A 19,850-nucleotide genomic window follows, 5' to 3' on the forward strand; every position below is an offset into this window, starting at 1 on the left:
GGTTTTAGAAAAGGTATGGACTGTTTTCAAGCTCACCATATTGTGGGTCGGCTAATGAAACAAGCTGTTGCTCAAATAAGTCCCCTGTATTGTTTGACTGTTGACATATCTAGTGCTTTTGATAATGTAATTCATTCAAATGCTTTGTTTTCTCTAGCAGCCTCGGGCGTTAACCTTTCTATTGTTTCCGTGCTTAAGTATTGGTATGCTAATTCTTCAGTTAGGGTGAAGTGGAATGGTACGGTAGGGGAGTATATTCCTGTTAAAAAAGGCGTTAGGCAAGGTGCCGTGTTATCCCCGAGCATTTTTAAATGTGTTTTAGCTTCGTGTCTCCAACGTCTTCAACTGTCAATTTTTTAAAATGATAATTTAGGCATTAGTCACGTTGCATATGCTGATGATGCTCTGCTTCTTAGCCGGACAAAAAATAGTCTAATTACCAACTTCTACCGGCTTTCAGCCGCACTATCCACAGTAGGCCTTTCAGTTAATGCCTCCAAATGTGAGTTTTTGTGTTTTGGGAGTCCTCCACCAGCATCACCTCTTTGCTTGGGTTCTTCAACTATACCATGTTTAGCAAGTATTAAATGGTTGGGTCTCTCTTTTTCCACGTCACTTTCGTCTACTTGCTCCGCTATTACGTCCAGCGTGCTGAAAAGTATGCGGGTTGGATACGCGAAAATTTCCCCAAATCGTGGTCGGTATAACCGAAATGGACTATGCCGTCTTTATTCTAGTTTTTGTGCCCCTGCTGTTTTTTATCTTTCTGGTTTTGCTTTCCTCCTTCGCAAGAAGGATACAAAGAAAATACGTTCAGGATATTTTAAGTACTGCAAGTATTTGCTGCGTCTGCCTCGGTGGTATCGGAATCATACAGTCGTCTCTAAATTTGACATCGTTGATGCGCCCTCGCGACTGAAACATTTATCTAAAGATATATGTTTTAAAACTCGGCAAATGGTCGGTGTTTTTGACCCTCTTTGGCCATTTTTTGATTGGAGGTAATTTATTTATGTTGTATGTCGTTATGCTGCTATGTTATTTATGTTATTATGTTTTTTGTCTTGTTTTTTCTTTTTTTGTGTGTTTACTCCACAGTTTAATGTACTTTGTGGGTTATAAATAAATTGTATTATTATTTTATAATAAAAATATAAGGTTATGAAAGTTTGTTACGTAAGTTAATTCTTAAGTTACGTATATTTTTTACTAATAAAAACGTTCGTTAAAAATTAAAAGTTCTAGTTGCCTTTTTAAGTAACCGAAAAATTGGAGGGCAACTAGGCCTCCTTCTCCGCCCTTTATTTCTCAAAATCGTCTGATCAAAACTAAGAGAAAGCCATTTAGCCAAAAAAAGAATTAATATACAAATTTCATTTTAATAATTTATGTGCGGAGAGCCAAAACCAAACATTCATTAATTCAAAAACCTTCAGAAACTAAATAAAAAAAAACTAATTTTTTTAGCTGAAAGTAAGGAGCGACATTAAAACTTAAAACGAACAGAAATTACTCCGTATATGAAATGGGTTGTACCCTCCGCAATCCGTCGCTCTTTACGCTAAAGTTTGACTCTTTGCCACAATTACACTTTTTAAAACAATTAAAAGCTTTAGCGTAAAGAGCGAGGGATTGCGGAGGGTACAACCCATTTCATATACGGAGTAATTTCTGTTCGTTTTAAGTTTTAATGTCGCTCCTTACTTTCAGCTAAAAAAATTAGTTTTTTTTATTTAATAATAATAAAAATCAGTGAGTAAAACAATGCATCCATTGATGTGTGAAAATAATTCATGTCTGAGTGAGCTTTAGATCAGCCACGAAAGATTCATTTTTAATCATTCTGTGGAGTAACATGGTACCATTGTATTAGTCTGCAGTCCTTTACATTGCACCATCCCCTTCCACTGATTTGAATGAAGATTTGTATACTACTTTTGTGTTTTCTTTAATTTCCAAGAGGAGCACGTCATTTAGGTGATGCAAAAATACACTTACATATTTATTACTTTTCTTTATCCTCCAGAAATATACCAATCTTTACAGCCTTTCATTTTTGTGTATTCGTTTTGTATAATTTGCCTTTTCTTATTTTCAAAACTAACACTCCTCTTGGTTATTCCTTCTGATCTGATAAATTCTTATAGCGTAATTTTCATAGCTTTGTTTTTATTCAACAGGCTATGCCATTGACCCGTCTTTAGATGGGAAGTCTCAGCCATGCCAATTTATTGGCTCCTCAGGCACTGCAGAGAAAAAAGATGGCGCTTCAGTTTTCGAGTCGACAGAAAAACGTCCTCTAGATAAAAGAAAAAGAGAAACTAATGACAACCCTGAAGATACCGAAGGATTTCTTGGTCCATGGGGTAAATTTGTTGATGAGAAGACGGTTGCAAAACCATCACCGGTAAGATAATATATTTTTTTATTTTTCAAGCTGTTTGAAAATATGTTTTTCAGTGAACTTTAAAATATGTTTTTCAGTACTTAGTTAAAAAACAAGTATGAGCTTAAATTAGCTGATTGTTTCAAGTTATGAAGTAATATGTTCGTTAGGCTATTAAAACAAGTCCAGTGCTTTTATTTGTCGCAACTTCTAAGATCATGCTTCTCTGATATAAGGCCTTTCATCTCTTGATTTCTGTTGTTTGATGATTATTGCTGAGCTTTTACTGGTACACGAAACTGTATTTGGCCACTTTTAACCGTAGAAGTTAATGCTATTGAATATCTACGATTAAAAATTTTCAGGGGGTTTAAAGTTTTGGTAGATACCCACGATTACTGTCGTGCTAATGGTAAAAGCAAATAAAAGTGCTTCAATTGATTAAAAGCATGCGTAAAGTCACCTAAGTAAAAGTTGTGCTAAGGATAAAAGTCGATAAAGTTAATTGGGCGATTTGACTCCACAGTGTAAACATACATTTCACCAACTTATGTATTTTTATCCATTATTTCAAAAACTTAGAGAATAAGCTTGAGGTTAAATAAGCTTGAGGTGAATAAGCTTGAGGTCGTTTGAGGTTAAACCTCAGGAGTTTCTGTTTGATAAGAAATTAGATAAGAAGATAAGAAATTTTATTTTCTAATATCATTACTTACGAACGTTGCTGGACGTTCGTTCAACGTAAGAACATTAAAGTAATATAAAAAAGGTAAAAAGGTGCTAGATTTTTTAATTTACTTGCGGAAAAGCCACTTCTGATTTTCTAGTGCCATTGATCCAGAAATGACGCTCAAATCATCTGCAGAATCATGTTCTGGGAGAGTTTTACCTTTGCATTTCATTCAGTGCTCTCTCACGGCCTTTGCCACGTTCCTTAGTACAAAGTCTATTAAAATAACCAATATAAACGGTGATAAGGCACAACCCCGCTCAACTCTTTATTCCAAACCTGCAACTAACCTCACTCCCTACCTTAACTGCAGCAATATTGTTCTTTTGCATGGCTTTAATCAGTTTAACATAGTTAGGAGCCGTCCTGGCCGAGTGGGTTGGTGCGCTGGATTCGAGATCCCTTGTCTGAGAGGACGCGGGTTCGAATCCCGGCGTATCCAATTCTTCAGTTTGGGACGGGGGTCAGTGGCCTGACTCTGTAAGCTTAGCCAGAGTCGACCCAGCTCTAAATGGGTACCTGGAGAAATCTGGGGAAGGTAAACAGGAAGGGTTTGCGAATGCACAGGATGGCTGGCCCCCAACCCCCCATTGCACTTCCTGGCTGAAGGGCCAAGAAACGGAGATCAGCACCGCCGGTATGGACTGTAAAGTCTAATGCCGTATCCTTTACCTTTACCTTACCATACTAGTATAGGACTTTCACTAAAGCTCTAATATAGGCTGAATTAAATGCCTGATATTAACTTATAAACCTATGAACTAAAGGGGTAAAAAATATCCGCGTTGTTTTAGTCTTTCAATTCTACTGGCCGTCGTCTCGTTTGAAGTTTTCTTTTTGTAGAGTTTTATCTCTCTTGGTTGTTTATTAAAACTTTGCCTGTAGCATCTCTTAGTCTAATAAGTATCATCATCCTAAGTAATTTGCTTCCCCCAGAAACATAGTTAATGCCTCCAAAATTACTACACTCACTCTTATCAAGCTTATTAAAGCTTTTCTAAAATCAATAGGCACTTTCCCTTTCTCAAAATCATCATAATAATCTTCTGTAATTGCGCAACACTTTGGTTTTGTCGTGTTTTTTTTTTGTTTTTTTTTTCTAGCACCCCGATTTCAGCTTATTCCTAGAAAGTGGTAAGGGTCTAACCTCTGCGGTTTTTACGGAAAGTGTTGACCTTAGGCCGGATTGATGAATATGACTTTGCATTTTGGAAAGCTTCGAAGAACTCTTGCCTGGGGCCAAAAAAGACGGTTTTGTTTGTGTTTCTACCCATTTCTGTTCGTGATTTCAGCCGAGTTTATCATTCGGTTTTTCGCACTTTGGATTTCGGTAGAGAAATGGTATCAGATATGCCTCTTAAACTTTAATAGTTCTCTCATTGCTAAAGAAATACCTATTATTTGTTTTCGGTGTATTTGATGGTAAAACTAATTTGGTTCTAATGGTAAGACATATAGGGGACTTGTAAGTAATAATCGGCCGTTGGGCTACAATCATCTTCAGCGCTGAGGGGTTTGCAACTTTTGCTAGTTTTAATGACGGGTTTGCCACTTTTGCGAGTTGCTGTACCTAGTATTTATTTCAAGATCCTTACAGATTGACAACTTCAGCATTTAATCAAAGCGAGGAAACAAAACCAAACCATTGCTCTCACAACATTTTAATCGGCGAAGCCGAACAAAGGATGCCGGAACACTTTCCGTTGCCCATTCCACGTAGATCTAATTTATTTCTAACTTCGCAGTTACCTTATTTTAAATGCTGGTTTCAAACAGTTCGTGGTAACGAACTGTAGTAAGGAGCGACCCGGCTCAATAGTAACCAAAACTCTAAAAAATGGAATTTTGATATTAATAGCTACATCAAAAGAATCGCATTTTAATGCTGATTTTAAATATATAAGTTTCATCAAGTTTTGTCTTACCCATCAAAAGTTACGAGGATCGTAGGATCTTAACGAAAATGAAACCATCAGATTCAGCGTATCAGAGAACCCTACTGTAAAAGTTTCAAGCTCCTATCTACAAAAATGTGGAATTTTGTATTTTTTGCCAGAAGACAAATCACGGGTGCGTGTTTATTTGTTTGGTTTTTTGTTTTTTTTTCCCAGGGGTCATCGTATCGACCAAGTGGTCCTAGAATGTCGCAAGAGGGCTCATTCTAACGGAAATGAAAAGTTCTAGTGCCCTTTTTAAGTGACCAAAAAAATTGGAGGGCATCTAGGCCCCCTCCCACGCTCATTTTTTTCCAAAAGTCAACGGATCAAAATTTTGAGATAGCCATTTTGTTCAGCATAGTCAAAAACCTTAATAACTATGTCTTTGGGGATGACTTACTCCCCCACAATCCCTGGGGGAGGGGCTGCAAGTTACAAACTTTGACCAGTGTTTACATATAGTAATGGTTATTGGGAAGTGTAAAGACGTTTTTAGGGGGATTTTATTTTGTTTGGGGTGGGACTGAGGAGAGGGGGCTGTGTTGGAGGATCTTTCCTTTGAGGAATCTGTCATGGGGGAAGAAAAATTCAATGAAAAGGGCGCAGGATTTTCTAGCATTACTATAAGAAAACAACGAAAAATAAACATGAAAACTTTTTTCAAATGAAAGGAAGAAGTAGCATTGAAACTTAAAACGAACAGAGATTATTACGCATATAAGGGGTTCTAAAAATACTTTAGCATAAAGAGCGAGGTATTTAGGAGGAGATAAGTACCTTGCTCTTTATGCAAAAGTATTTTTAGTAATTTCAACTATTTATTCTACGGCCTTTCTGATTCAGGGGTCATTCTTAAAGAATTGGGACAAAACTTACGATTTAGTGTAAAGAGCGAGGTATTAACGAGGGTATAAACCCCCTCGTATACATAATAAAAATATAAGGTTATGAAAGTTTGTTACGTAAGTTAATTCTTAAGTTACGTATATTTTTTACTAATAAAAACGTTCGTTAAAAATTAAAAGTTCTAGTTGCCTTTTTAAGTAACCTAAAAATTGGAGGGCAACTAGGCCTCCTTCCCCACCCCTTATTTCTCAAAATCGTCTGATCAAAACTAAGAGAAAGCCATTTAGCCAAAAAAAGAATTAATATACAAATTTCATTTTAATAATTTATGTGCGGAGAGCCAAAACCAAACATGCATTAATTCAAAAACGTTCAGAAATTAAATAAAAAAACTAATTTTTTTAGCATAAAGTAAGGAGCGACATTAAAACTTAAAACGATCAGAAATTACTCCGTATATGAAATGGGTTGTTCCCTCCGCAATCCCTCGCTCTTTACGCTAAAGTTTGACTCTTTGCCACAATTATACTTTTTAAAACAATTAAAAGCTTTAGCGTAAAGAGCGAGGGATTGCGGAGGGGACAACCCATTTCGTATACGGAGTAATTTCTGTTCGTTTTAAGTTTTAATGTCGCTCCTTACTTTCAGCTAAAAAAATTAGTTTTTTTTTTTATTTAATACCATAATAACACAGTTTGTGGCCCTATTATTTTTTTGTTGACTATGAAATATGCCAGTAAATTTTTACATCATGACAATTTCATTTCGGTAACAGAGAGATACAACGCTTTCCTTTTTTTACTTCATTCAATATTCTAACCATTAACTTTATAGCTTAATGTTTGTCATAAATCTTATTTTGTCTCATTTCATTCCTCTTTTTCATTTCAGTCGACTTTCTAACCATTGACTTTATGGCTTAGTGTTTTTCGTACATCTTATTTTGTTCCATTTCAATACATTTTATATTTCATTAGACATTCTGACTATTGACTTTATGGCTTCATTTTTTCCTTACTTCTTATCTTGCATCGGTTCATTTCTCATTTCTTTCCTTCTTATCATTTCATTTGAGACTATAACCATTGATATTATGACTTAATGTTTTCCATAGATCTTTTTATGTTGACATTGAATTAGTTCTTATTATTTTGAATTTTGGTTGTTGCTGATTTTGTGGTTCCTTGCATTATGTAATTCTTATTCTTTAATTGATTAAGTAAGATTGAGTAAGCAAATTGAAAGGTATGTTTCTTTTCTAGCTTTCTCGTTATGGTAATACTTAAAATATTGGTCAGAATTTTTGGTGAGATAAGTAAGATCTTACCAGTTTTATTGAGCAAAAATGGACCTATTATTAAGTTATTTACTTCAATCTATCTTGATATCTCCAGGAAAAGGGTTTTAAAAAGCATCTTTTTAACTGAGCGATGGGTATGGGTAGCGAAAAAAGCCGATTTTGCAGTTCAAATATTAACATGTTTTAAAATGTTGTCATCCTAAATGTTTGGTCTCTCGTTTACAGCATGAATTAAGTTCATCTTTTAAGCTTATGATCTAACCGGAGATATAGTAAGCTAGTAAAGATGACTAATTAGGGGACGATTTTCGAACTTTGAAGTTGTTTGATTTGACAACAATTGTTTTTTTCGATTGTCGAAAGTCTTTTGAATTTTGAACAACAAAGGTTTGTTATCATTTAATATTTCTGCAAATACCTCCAAGGGTAGAGAACTGAGGGTCCCAAAGCTCGCTAATGAACAAAAGTGAATGTTGCTTTATCTATGTCTATTTTCTTTTCTTATTTAATGTGTATTTGTTTCTGTCATTTTAGGAAGAAGCAGCCGAATTAGAAGAAATATTATTTAAACGTCAAAAGACGAGGCGCGGACAAAAAGAGGATGCATCATTTGAGGAGAAAACCATGCTTCATAGTAATATTCTTTCTCTCTTTGACACTTTTATTTAGTCATTAGACAAAGTGTATGTAATACAGACGTCGAACTGAAATAATTCTATGGTACCGATAAAATTTGTGCCTGTGCTCGTCTATCTTTAGTATCTCAAGCCTCTAGTAGCCAATGTATTAACATCATCACACATAGTCTAAAGGCACCCAAATACCCGCCCATTTTTTAACATTGTAAGATAGGCACATAGACGTCTGTATATCATAGACTTTTTGTATGTGGAGAACAGCATAAATATTACGCAGTACGGAAAATTCCTATCTTCTCTATTAAAGATTTGGGACAGATCAATCTTGCACATCTCTTAAAGACCCCGCCTTTGCGCGTGCGTAATGACAAAGTGCAAAGTAGCTATTGAAGCTATGACGGTTTACCCGAAGGGAAACTCAAGTTTGCGTGCACTGCGATGTGTCCCATTCTTGATCTCACAGCTTAGATACCAATATACAGTTATGAAAAGTCGATTTATTTTTGGGACACAGTGCGCGTTAGCGATGCTAACGCGTTAGCGATCTAAGCTGTGTATGCAACAAAACAAAATTGCGTTCCTACCTATGGTGTTGCAGTACGATCTCCGCGTCGGAGCGCGGGCTTGGAGGAGGTACCGGTCTCAGAGATCTGTACCAAAAGCTTCTCATGGGCAAGATAGGAGTTTTCATAACTGTATTGGTATCTAAGCTGTGATTGAACCAAATTTTCATACTGTGTAACATTTATTCTGTGGTGTATATTTAGGGAGTGGATTGTGCCTTAATATTGTAATTCCAAGCATGCTGTATATAAGGTTTCCAAGATTGGAAAAAATATTGCCTATTCTGCATAGACATTTCTATCGATCCAGTTTTTTCTCCCAGCAGAAATAGAACTCCTCAATTTCCTATCCTTTTTTTACATTCATATTAACTGTTTCTTTCTGATAAAAATCGTTTCGGTAGGAAAAGAAAAAAATAAGATTGGTAACGCTGTTGTAAATCATTCAGAGTGACGACAGTATTGCCTTTGCTTTTAATAGTACAACTCTTTACTGCTTTACTTTCTATATGCTGCTTTACTGTTGTTTTTTTAATATGTTAGTTTCTTTACTGTCATGTTTATTGTACTGACATTGGTGTATATCAAGTTCGGAGGCTCTTCCCTCATACAGCATAAATTTTGCATGTTAGTTGCTTTACTGTCATGATTATTTACTTTACTGTTATGGTTATTTTGCTTTCATGGGTGTATATCAAGCATGGAGGCTCTTCTCTCAAAGAGATTATATTTACAGAAATTAATATGTTGGTTACTTTACTGGCATGATTGTTTTACTGTCATTGGTGTATATCAAGTATGGAGGCTCTTCCCACGTTAAGCATAAAATTAATATGTTTGTCACTTTACTGTCATGGTTATTTTACTTTCATGGACATATATGGGCTCTTCCCTCAGAGAGATTAAATTGACAGAAATTATCATGTTGGTTACTTTACTGGCGTGATTATTTTACTGTCATTGGTGTGTATCTAGTATAGAGGCTCTTCCCACATAAAGCATAAAATTAACATGTTTGTTGTTTTACTGTCATTATGATTTACTTTTCTGTCATGGTTATTTTGCTTTCATGGGAATATATCAAGTTTGGAGGCTTTTCACTCAAAGAGATTAAATTGACAGAAATTAATATGTTAGTTACTTTACTGTAATTATCATGGTTATTTTACTTTCATGGGAATATATCATGCTTGGAAACTCTTCCTAAAAAAGATTAAATTGACAGAAATTAAAATGTTATTTACTTTACTGTAATGGTCATTTTACTGTCATTGGTGTGTATAGCATAGAATAGTCATGGTTATTACTTTACTGTCATGGTTATTTACTTTTCTATCATGGTTATTTTACTTTCAAGGTGTATATCAAGCACGGAGGCTCTTCTCTCCAAGAAATTAAAATTGACAGAAATTAACGTGTTAGTTACTTTAGTGTCATGATTATTTTACTGTAACGGGCATATGTCAAGTATAGAGGCCTTTCCCTCGTTGAGCGTAAAAGAAACGTATATGTTTTTAATTGACTGTTTTTTACTTTAGTTACTTTAGTTTTTACTTACGTTACTTTAGTTACTTTATGTTTTTACTTTAGTTACTTTACTGTCATGGTTATTTTATTGTCATGGGTATATATCAATTATGAATTCCTTTCTTTCATAGAGCATTTAACATTACTTATGTAGGTTCGCGTAGCCCTGTGTATTATACCTTCATTAATCTGTATCAGATATATCATGGCAGCTTCCTGGAAAGACCATTGTTGTGTGCACTCTGTTCCAGCCTATTACTGTATTACCAATTATAACAATTCTGTTCAATTGAATAATTGAACCCTACCTCTAATAAGAAACAAATATTAGAAAAAGGACAAAAATAGAGGCCAAAACAGCGATTTACCGAAACAGACAAAACGATTTACCAAAACAGCAAAACCCAGAAAAAGAACCCATTCAATTCCAAAAGATAATAAAAGATAACTGCAAAATATAGCCTGGTAGTGATGTTTACATAGTTGTATTTTTACCAGGGCACGATCAATACGGATTTTTGAAGTCCAGTACCGCTACCGATGTGTTGGTAGTGTACCGAGACGATACAGATATAATTTGCTGATAAATTCCCTTCCGGAAAAAAAGCTTACCTAAAGTTTAAACCCCCATTCTCTGCCCATATTCATACCCGCGTATTTCTTCCTGGTCTATTACACACCAAAGGACAACCTCAATAATTCACTGGATTCTAAAAATTGGGCCATTTACAGGAATTGCTTGATTTTTTTTACCTTTTTTGATGAGCAGCTTCTGAGCACGCGAACGAAATGGCGGATATTTGCGGAAGTGACAAATAAATAAAAAATAATCAAAGAAGCCGGTTTAGTACATAAACACAAATACGTGAAAATCTGATTGAAACAAGTGTAAGATATTTTTTGGAATTTATTATTCAAAACCCAGGTTTCAATAGCGGGACATTGAATTTTAATCATTCACACATTAATGTAAAAAACTTTACTTACGTTCATACAATATGGTCTCTTACCAACAAACCCATACTAGACACATTGGATACAGGAGTGCAGCTAAAGTTGTAAGTTGGAGGATGGATTTAAAGAATTTCTCGACAAAATCGTCCAGTATGTTGACAAATGGGGACACACAAGCTAAATTACCAGGATAAATTTTACGAGGTGGTGACACGCGTCGGCAACGCCTTGTAATTCCACCTTAAAACACCCCCTCTCCGCCTTAGCTAAGACCCTGACTGGATATCATGGTTTTAACTGATTTAATCTTGGACCTTTCACCCACGCAAGTGAACATTCATTAAACATAAATGTAAGAAAATTTAAACATAAATAATTAATATTTAAATTAAATATTTATTTATTTATATATTTAAATATTTGTTTAATATTAAATATTTAAACATAAATATATTTTATTTTTTATAGTTACTTTGGTAGAGGATGTATGTTCTTGAAGTCACCAAACATTTCAAATATTGCTGCACTGGGTGTGTATCGAAAAGTACAGACACCAAATGTACTTTAACTTCATTTGACTCACCTGTGCTTCTCTCTCCACTATGGTCAGATTTAGCTGATGGCTCTGCCCCCAAGCACTAGGCAAGCAAAAATTACCTAGAAAATCTGGTGTCATCTTCTGGACAAGCTGCACAAAAAAAAGAAATTTACCGATAACCGAAATGTTTTGCCAATATCCAATAATAACACTGACCCTAATATCGACTCAATAATTTCTGTCGGCTGATATATCGGTTGGGCCCTAATTTTCACAAAAGACAGAGATTATGCTGTTCGTTTCGTTTTTTTTATGTAAGTTTATGGACCATACAGTATAACCGACTGTGATGTAATTAATATCTTAAATGTTTTAGGCTTTGTTACACGCTTTTCAGAAATTTGAAGTTTAAAAATTTTGTTTGTTTAGGAGCAGCTGAATGTGGAATTTATGCCATTTCTCTTACCATACAAAAACAGAATTCTTTCTATTCAAGCTGTTATCCATCTCGTCTGTTTTCTTAATATGGACGCAACGGACCAATTTAATGCGAACAATTATTTTCTTTTATTGCTTTCTTTTTGCTTCCAGTAAAAATTAATCCACTATTATTTTCTTTTATGTTGGAACGACAAATTATCAACAGCTTTTTTTTCAGTTAAAGATCCTCATGACTACCAAGGACGATCGTTTATGCATGCTCCTCATGACGTGGGTGTTAACTTGAGATCTGAAAGTCCTCCTGACAAATGTTTTGTACCAAAGAAGCTACTTCACACTTGGACTGGACATTCAAAGGCATTGAACCAAATTCGATTAATTCCTAAAACAGCTCATCTCCTTTTATCCTGCTCAATGGACGGCAAAGTCAAGGTACTCTTCCGGTCATTTTAGAAAAAAAAATAATAACTATGCCACTCTGCTATCAGAGATAAGGACGAAACTAGATCAGAGCAGAACCCCTCTGGCCCCGTTCGGGACAATATAGGATTAAAGTATGATTCCTGTGTTTTTATGCCCTACGTGACTCTTCGTTTTTTGTTAAATCATAATAATAAAATAAATCATAATCAAATCATAAAATAAATCATAAAAAACTCTTCGTTTTTTTCCTTTATAGAGTGATCTCTAAAGATGATTTATATTTGTAGAACTTATCAAACCTTTCACAACGAATAATCCACTTACTATGTTTCAAGTTATCAGAGTTTTCTATAAGCATAAAGAAGAAGATTAGAAAAAGAAAAAGAACAACGAAAATAAAACGAACAATAAAAAATAACACAAGAATGAGTAAATATGACTTCGCCAAAATAAGGAGATTTAAAAGCAATTAGAAAGATAATAAACGCTAAGATTAATATAGCTTCAAGTAGAAACCCGTAGAAGAAGAAGGATTAATAGTATTGTAAAGACATAAAAGGATTATGAAAACAGAATAAAGAGAACAGAAATAAGCACAGAAAAAAATCACATAAATAAGCAAAGTTAAAAACACACAAAATGTAAGAGAATGCTACTATTAGAGATGCTTGTAGTGAAAAAAAACATGAATACCTCAAGTACTTGTCGTTAGATTACAAGCATTCAAGCCTTGAGGAACTGATAGAATTTATCTCAGCTTTTCAGGATTAGTACCAATTCGGGGCGAGGTGGTTGAGCAAGGCTGGAATTTGCCCCCCCCCCAAAAAAAATCGAATAATAGCCTACCTTTTTTCTGGTATTTTCATTAAAAAATTAATGTGTTCATGCGTTCGATGCCCTGCGTTCAATGAGCTTATTGCAGCTGAGTTTTGGACTTTTTGGCATTTAATAGACAATTGCAATTATTGAATTTTGTTCAAAAGTGCTTGTTGATTCCGCTAAACTTAGTTATTTGCTTATTTGTGCTTCAGAGCTTCATAAGCTGCAATTTACTCTTTTCTAGATAAAAAATTCTTATTGTTTATATATCAGATAAAATTGAAAACATATTCTATAGAAACTTTCTTAAAAGGCACAACGGAGCTGCAAGATTTTTAACTCAGATGATTTTTTCAATAATAATTTTCTAATTATATAATAATAGTTTTAATTTAAATAATTTCAATAGTTTATCTAATTATAATATAAATATATTATTATTTATTATATATGAAATAATATTATTATTATTATTATTACATCAAAACACTATAATTATATAAATAATAATATTTTAATAATTTTTATAATTTAAATATAATAATTTTCAATAATACGGATAACATAGGCCGTCAAGGGGTCAAGTTACACCACTAGACTTAAGTCTTTCGGTCATTTCTTTTTATTTTCAAATAAATAATTTTAAACACCATGTTGAACGCGGGGATGGTCCACTCCTTCCACCCATTTTCTTTCTTTCATTTTTCTGTTTTGTCATAGAATTATACCTTGTAGATGTAGAGCTATAAACCAAACTAAATACAAAACGTTTCCAAGTACATCTTGGTGTGTGATTACCAAGGCCATATCAAGAGAGGGGTAGGGAGTATGAACCCCCCCCCCCCCGAAATGTTAGTCCGACCTGCTAGGATAACTTGAACCAACGGGGAATATAATCGAAACTGATAGATGGTCTTCTATTTCGCTAAGGAATGCACAACGCCATACACCAATAAGCAAGGGAAACGTATATTTTTTGTCACTTTATCCCAGCAACTTAAGGAAGACATAACTCCCGGCATGTACGAAAGCCCTTGCGACAAAAAAACTCACCTTTTCTGCTCCCTTATTAGTAAAATTGGCAAAAATGGTTCAACAATAATAATTATGTCAAGTCGTGAACAATAATCCTTTGCCAAATATTGTGAAACCTTCTGCTTCACTGAGGTTAGATTACGAAACTTACTATTTTAATGATGTTCACAAAATATCCGTTTTTAGACAGGCGTCATTGCTCAGAACTTTTCAACAGTTTCGCTTATTGTGTAATCCAATTAAATGCTAAATATAATCCAGCTTATGTCCTCACAGTTCAAGGACTAAACAATTTAAATAACTAAAACAAAGGTATACTCTACATTGCTCAAGGTCCAATAATTATCCGACAAGTATCCAACCAATGTAAGGCCAATATAAAAATGTTTCTTTTTAATGAAATTTCCTAATCGCAAACGCCTGTTGTCAGTCATTCGGAATTAAGAAGTGGAAAAGGAAGAATAATTTTCAGGAGACTAACTACATGACAAAATATATATATATATATATATATATATATATATATATATATATATATATAGGAAAAATTGACCCCATTTCATTGTATCTACTACTACTACTAATATAATATTGGTACTACTGAACATCTAAAAGAAAATGGAGGGGAAAGTTGAACTAAATCACAATAACTATGTGCATGCAGATTGTCAAAATGACGTAGGGTTTTACTTTGGAACTTTCTGGGAATGATTTGGGGAAAGATCAATTGAACAAAGGTCAATGTGTGTACGCTAATACTAATGTTACTTCTACTGCCGCTGCTACTCCTACTACTACTTCTGTTGCAAGTAAGACTAAGGATAGGATTATTAAGATGAAAATCTTAGCAAATGATGGGGGAGGGGAATCAATCAAAATTAAAACACACTCTGGGGTTAATGAGGGGGATGTTCAACTGACCAAAAGACAACATAAAGTAGTGTAGCTTTTACTGTTTATAGCCTATTACCGATGCTAGTAGTATTACTCCTACTGCTTTTACTGTCACTTCTGCTACAACTAAGGTTAAGGACATGAAGAAATATTTATAAGGTTAATTGTTCTGCTAAATCAAAACACGTTATGCACGTGCAGGTTACCAACAGGACGTATCAGCAATATGTAGAAAACGACTTAAAGTCTTAAGTTGAAACTATCGGGGCATGAGGAGGGGATGTTGAGATAGACCAAAATGACACAATGTGAATACGAGCAACGACTAATACTGCTTTGGCTATTAATATTACTACTGTTTTTGCTCCTTCTATTACTTCTTCTAATATGCCGACTACTATTACTAATGCTAAGGGCAATGGTTAAACTTTCAGAAAACGATGAGGGTGGTGTCGTAACTGTAACTAAACACGCTTTATGTATATATTGGTTATCAATGGGGTGTAATTAGCAATATCTCATCAGCGACTTCGGATTATTAGCTGGAAAAAAACACCGTGTGTTATGCTTGTTGTTAATAAGAGGTCACGTTTCTTTTCCTTTTTTTTTTTTTTTTTTTGATTTGGCGTCCGCTGCTACCCAAAACTGCACGACTTGATGAGTTTTCAGATTCAGTTTTCAGTTTTAAATTTTAAGATTCAGTTTTAAGATTCAACTAACAATGATAATAACAGTAACGCCTTTTTTAATCTAAAAAAAAATAAAACCAAACATTTTCAGCAACTACAAAAATTTCAAGTAATTTCCAACAATGTAGTCCAATAAACGAATCAACTCTTCCATTTTGAAATGTTTTTTACATACACAAAAGCTCTTACAATTATCTGAACCAATCCACGAACCCATTAAAGTTTCTACCAGTCCAAGCAAAGCCTAATCGCCCTTTCGCGTCAATACATATACTTTAATGTAACTATAACCTTGCACATTCACCAAAACAATGCTTTGAAGCTCACGGCCCTCAGCATCCTAATCTTACACTCATCTCCCCTTGTTAAAAAATTCAGCTTGTTTCGACAAAAACTGTTTTCAGGTTATCCGTGTTCAACCCAGCAAAACTTTAAAGTGTTTTTATCTTACGAGTTCCAAGCGTGTTGGACAATGGTTCTGAGAAGACATCTTATGTTGAAACAAAGAAATTGTCACGTAGTTTCATCCTATCAACCCAACAGAAAACAACAATAAAAAGAAAGAACAAACACAAATTTACTTCGAAAATTAACTTAAGAACCAATAGAAAAAGAAAAACAATAGGGCCCTAAACAACCCATTCATATAGCAAGCTTAACAGTCTTATCTCTGTCTTTCAATGTCTCTGTTCTCCCTTATTCTTTTTCAACTACCTTGGTGCCGTATTTTTATTATGGTTCCAAGCACTGTTTTGTCAAAAAATTGCCAGGTAACATATTTAAGTTCTTATTTGAAGTCTTTGAAGTTTTTATTTATTGTGCAACATTTTTTTTTCGGAATTCTTTGCTCTGAATGCCTAAAAATTAGATTCGATTCAACCGTGCTAAATCTGAGATCATTCTTTTTAATCGGAAGATGGCTAAATTAGCTCTTCGGAATAGTTCTGTTCAGTTTGTTGACTACCTTATTTTTCTTAGCCTCCTCATCGGTTCCTCGATCCACCACACTCGTACGCTTTTTCTTGACCAACTCAACTTTAAATTTCAGCAGCCTATGGTTCTATTGTTTAATGCGAATTTTGGTTCAACCGGATGCTTCTAGCTAACCTTTATAACGCTATTGCCCTTCCTGATATACTGCACGCTCCTCCCTTTTGGAGACTGCTAATAAAAATTGATCAGCATAAAATCAGATCCCATTTTTTAAATCTATAATTAATCTACTCCGCTAGCCTCTATGATACAGAACTCAGAAATGGTTGCTCAATTCAAAGTAGCCTACCCAAAAGTCTCAGTTTTAAGACGAATTGCAAAACATAATTGTATAGTTGTACTTCGTACAAATAATGTGTGCGTGTTCTAAATAAGTGATTATGGCCAGTTTTCAAATAACTAAGTTAAAAGTATTAAATATTTAAATAACTGTGGTTATTGTTGGGATTTATTTTTGATTTATATATCTATGAATATGTTGATTTTGTATGTTTGTCTTTGGTTTTACTTCGTTTGATTTCGTTTTGATTTTGTTCTCATTCCTATTTTGTCCTTGATTTATTTATGATCTTGTGTTCTTATTCGATTTTTATGGGCTTTGTCGACTTAGTCTCGCACTTGGCTGTAATTTTTCACTATTTTGCTCAATCTATTTGTGTATATTCGTTCTCTATTTCTTTTTTTATTTTCTTTTTTTTCCGTCTTATGCTCCGTTCTTTTCAAATTTGTATAGACGGGTTTTCAATCAAATAAATAAGTACAATGAATTGTATACTTATAAAGTCAATTATTTTCTGTTTGTAATTTTTCCAGCTATGGGAGGTATACAACCAGCGACGCTGCATTCGCTCATATTTGGGTCATCGACAGGGTGTCAGAGATGTTAACTTCAATAATGATGGAACTCAGTTCCTCTCGACAAGTAAGTCTTGATGGTGGTAGTTTTTTTTCTCTTATTGGATAGGTGCTCGCAGATCTCTCGCTCGTACGGCGAAATTGCAAGCTTTTTTCCTCAGGAAAGGGGGTCAAACATATCTAAAAAGTGAGTTTTTATGGGAGAATTGGACTTTAAACCAATCTCAGGGGAACTCTAACTTTATCCTTTCTTTTTGTGAAATATATAGCCTTTTTCTGTAGAATTTATATCAAAAATTGAATCTGATACAATGCTATTTCAGTTGACGTAAGACTTTTACAGTGGTCTAAAATGATAATATAACATAACCCGTATCTGTATTATTTTATTTATTATATGTAACTTAAAAGAAACATTGAACAGCAATAATATTCTATAACGTTTTTGACTGGCCCTAATGATAAATTGTCACTAATTGAGTAAACCTGAATAAAATGTAAATCTTCGGTTTCCTTATCAAAAGGACGCGGCACGCTGAAAACCCTTTTACTAGCCATAACTTCCGTTGGTTGTCGTAAAGACAAAGAGTCCATTAGTGAGTTTTCCTAGTCATCTTCTAGGGCTACTAGCATTAGGCTACACTAGGGCTACTAGCCATCTTCTAGGGCTGCTGCAAATATTTGGATTGATTATAAGATTTGATTGAAAAGACAGGGAAATTTTACGTCCCTTGCGTAAACAAGCTTGTCAATCAAAGTGGGTAGCACCATAAAAACTCCCAAAACAGCCTAGTTGGTAAAATGGTACTATCTTTGATATAATTTTTAGCGTTTTTCTAGCAGGTATGCTAAAATATTTTTAAGGGCTGCCTTTTCCTGAGCTTTAAGAAGAAAATCTGCTCCGCTTAATCGAAAAAAAAAATCGTACTATCCGATCATAACTGAATATCTGTCTCCGTCACAAAACGAGAGAAGTTCAATGTTTTTGTTTCTAAGATTTCTGGGAAAGTAGGTGCTGGCTTTTAGTTCTCTATCGTTTATCCATGCTCTACAAGTTATGGCAAGACGTAAGTTTTTATGATTTTTTTTTCATGCCAAAATCGGTCTTCAAATCAAACTCAGGGGAACTCTAAGTTATCTTTCCTCTCGCTCCTTTTTTGTAGAATTTATATAAAAAATTTAATATTATATAATGCTTTTTTGGTTGACATGAAATTTTTGCATTGAGTGCTAGCCTAAAATAATAATATAATATAACCAATATCAATATTATTTTATTTATGATATAATATATAAAAAAAATTGAATAACAGTGATAGTTTAAATTTTTAGTATCAGCTCTAATGATCAAAATTTCAATAGTATAGTTTACTTAATTAAAATTCAGATTTCTTTGTTAAAAGGACGTGGTACCTTAAAATCATTTTACAAGTTACATTTCTTTATTTATTTTCAATTTCAATTTAAATCAATTTAACATTTTAACTATTTTTTACTATTTTTAACTATTTAACTATATTTATTTAACTATATAACTATATATTTAACTATATAATTTAACTATATATTTAATATATATTTAACTATATAACTATACTATTTAACTATATATTACTTAACTATATATTTAACTATTTACTATTTTTAACTATTTTAACATTTTCAATTTAACTAAAATCAATTTACATTTACTTCGGTTGATTTTCACAAAGAGAAAGAGTCTATTAGTGAGTTCTCCCAGTGAACTAACCACCTTATAAAGCTGCTGTAAATACATGGGTTAATAATTAAATTTGATTGAAAAGGCAAGGACATTTTACGTCCTATTTGTAAACAGGCTTGACAGTCCAAGTGGGTAGCTCAAGATTTCTAGGAAAGTAGGAGTTGGTTTTTATCATTTTACTTGGATCTTTTATCCATGCTCTACAAGTTATGGCATGCTCAATTGATTCTGAATAATTGGCCACAGAAACTAAAAAAAATTTATAACAGATGAGATAGAATGATCCATTAAGGTATTTCATTACCTTAAAGTACTTTTAATTGAATTTAATCGACGTAGAGCTGAATAGCAGTGCAATAGCGCTGCCTAAGTAAAGAGCGATGTGCACACAATGTATTATTTATTTTTTGATTTAAACCAGGAGACTTCGTATCGAAGGAGTTGTAGAAACTTCGAAAAGGGCTCATTAAATTGGAAATTGAAAGGGCTAGAACCTTTTTAATAGTCGAAAGTGATTGAAGGGCAACTAACCCCCCTCCCACGCCCACCATTTCCTCAC

At 33.9% G+C, this 19,850-nt stretch overlaps 1 protein-coding gene across 1 annotated transcript in view; it reads left to right on the forward strand.

The window, feature by feature from the left end:
* Nucleotides 1-19,850, forward strand: part of LOC136043960 (pre-mRNA-processing factor 17-like) — a 72,816-nt gene that overhangs the window by 30,131 nt on the left and 22,835 nt on the right. The window contains exons 3-6 of the mRNA XM_065729035.1: nucleotides 2,181-2,407; nucleotides 7,734-7,833; nucleotides 12,078-12,292; nucleotides 17,527-17,635. Coding sequence (XP_065585107.1) covers nucleotides 2,181-2,407; nucleotides 7,734-7,833; nucleotides 12,078-12,292; nucleotides 17,527-17,635 — 651 coding nt within the window. The remainder of the gene's footprint in view (nucleotides 1-2,180; nucleotides 2,408-7,733; nucleotides 7,834-12,077; nucleotides 12,293-17,526; nucleotides 17,636-19,850) is intronic.

This window comes from Artemia franciscana, chromosome 2 (genome assembly GCF_032884065.1).
Source record: "Artemia franciscana chromosome 2, ASM3288406v1, whole genome shotgun sequence".
Taxonomy (NCBI): domain Eukaryota; kingdom Metazoa; phylum Arthropoda; class Branchiopoda; order Anostraca; family Artemiidae; genus Artemia; species Artemia franciscana.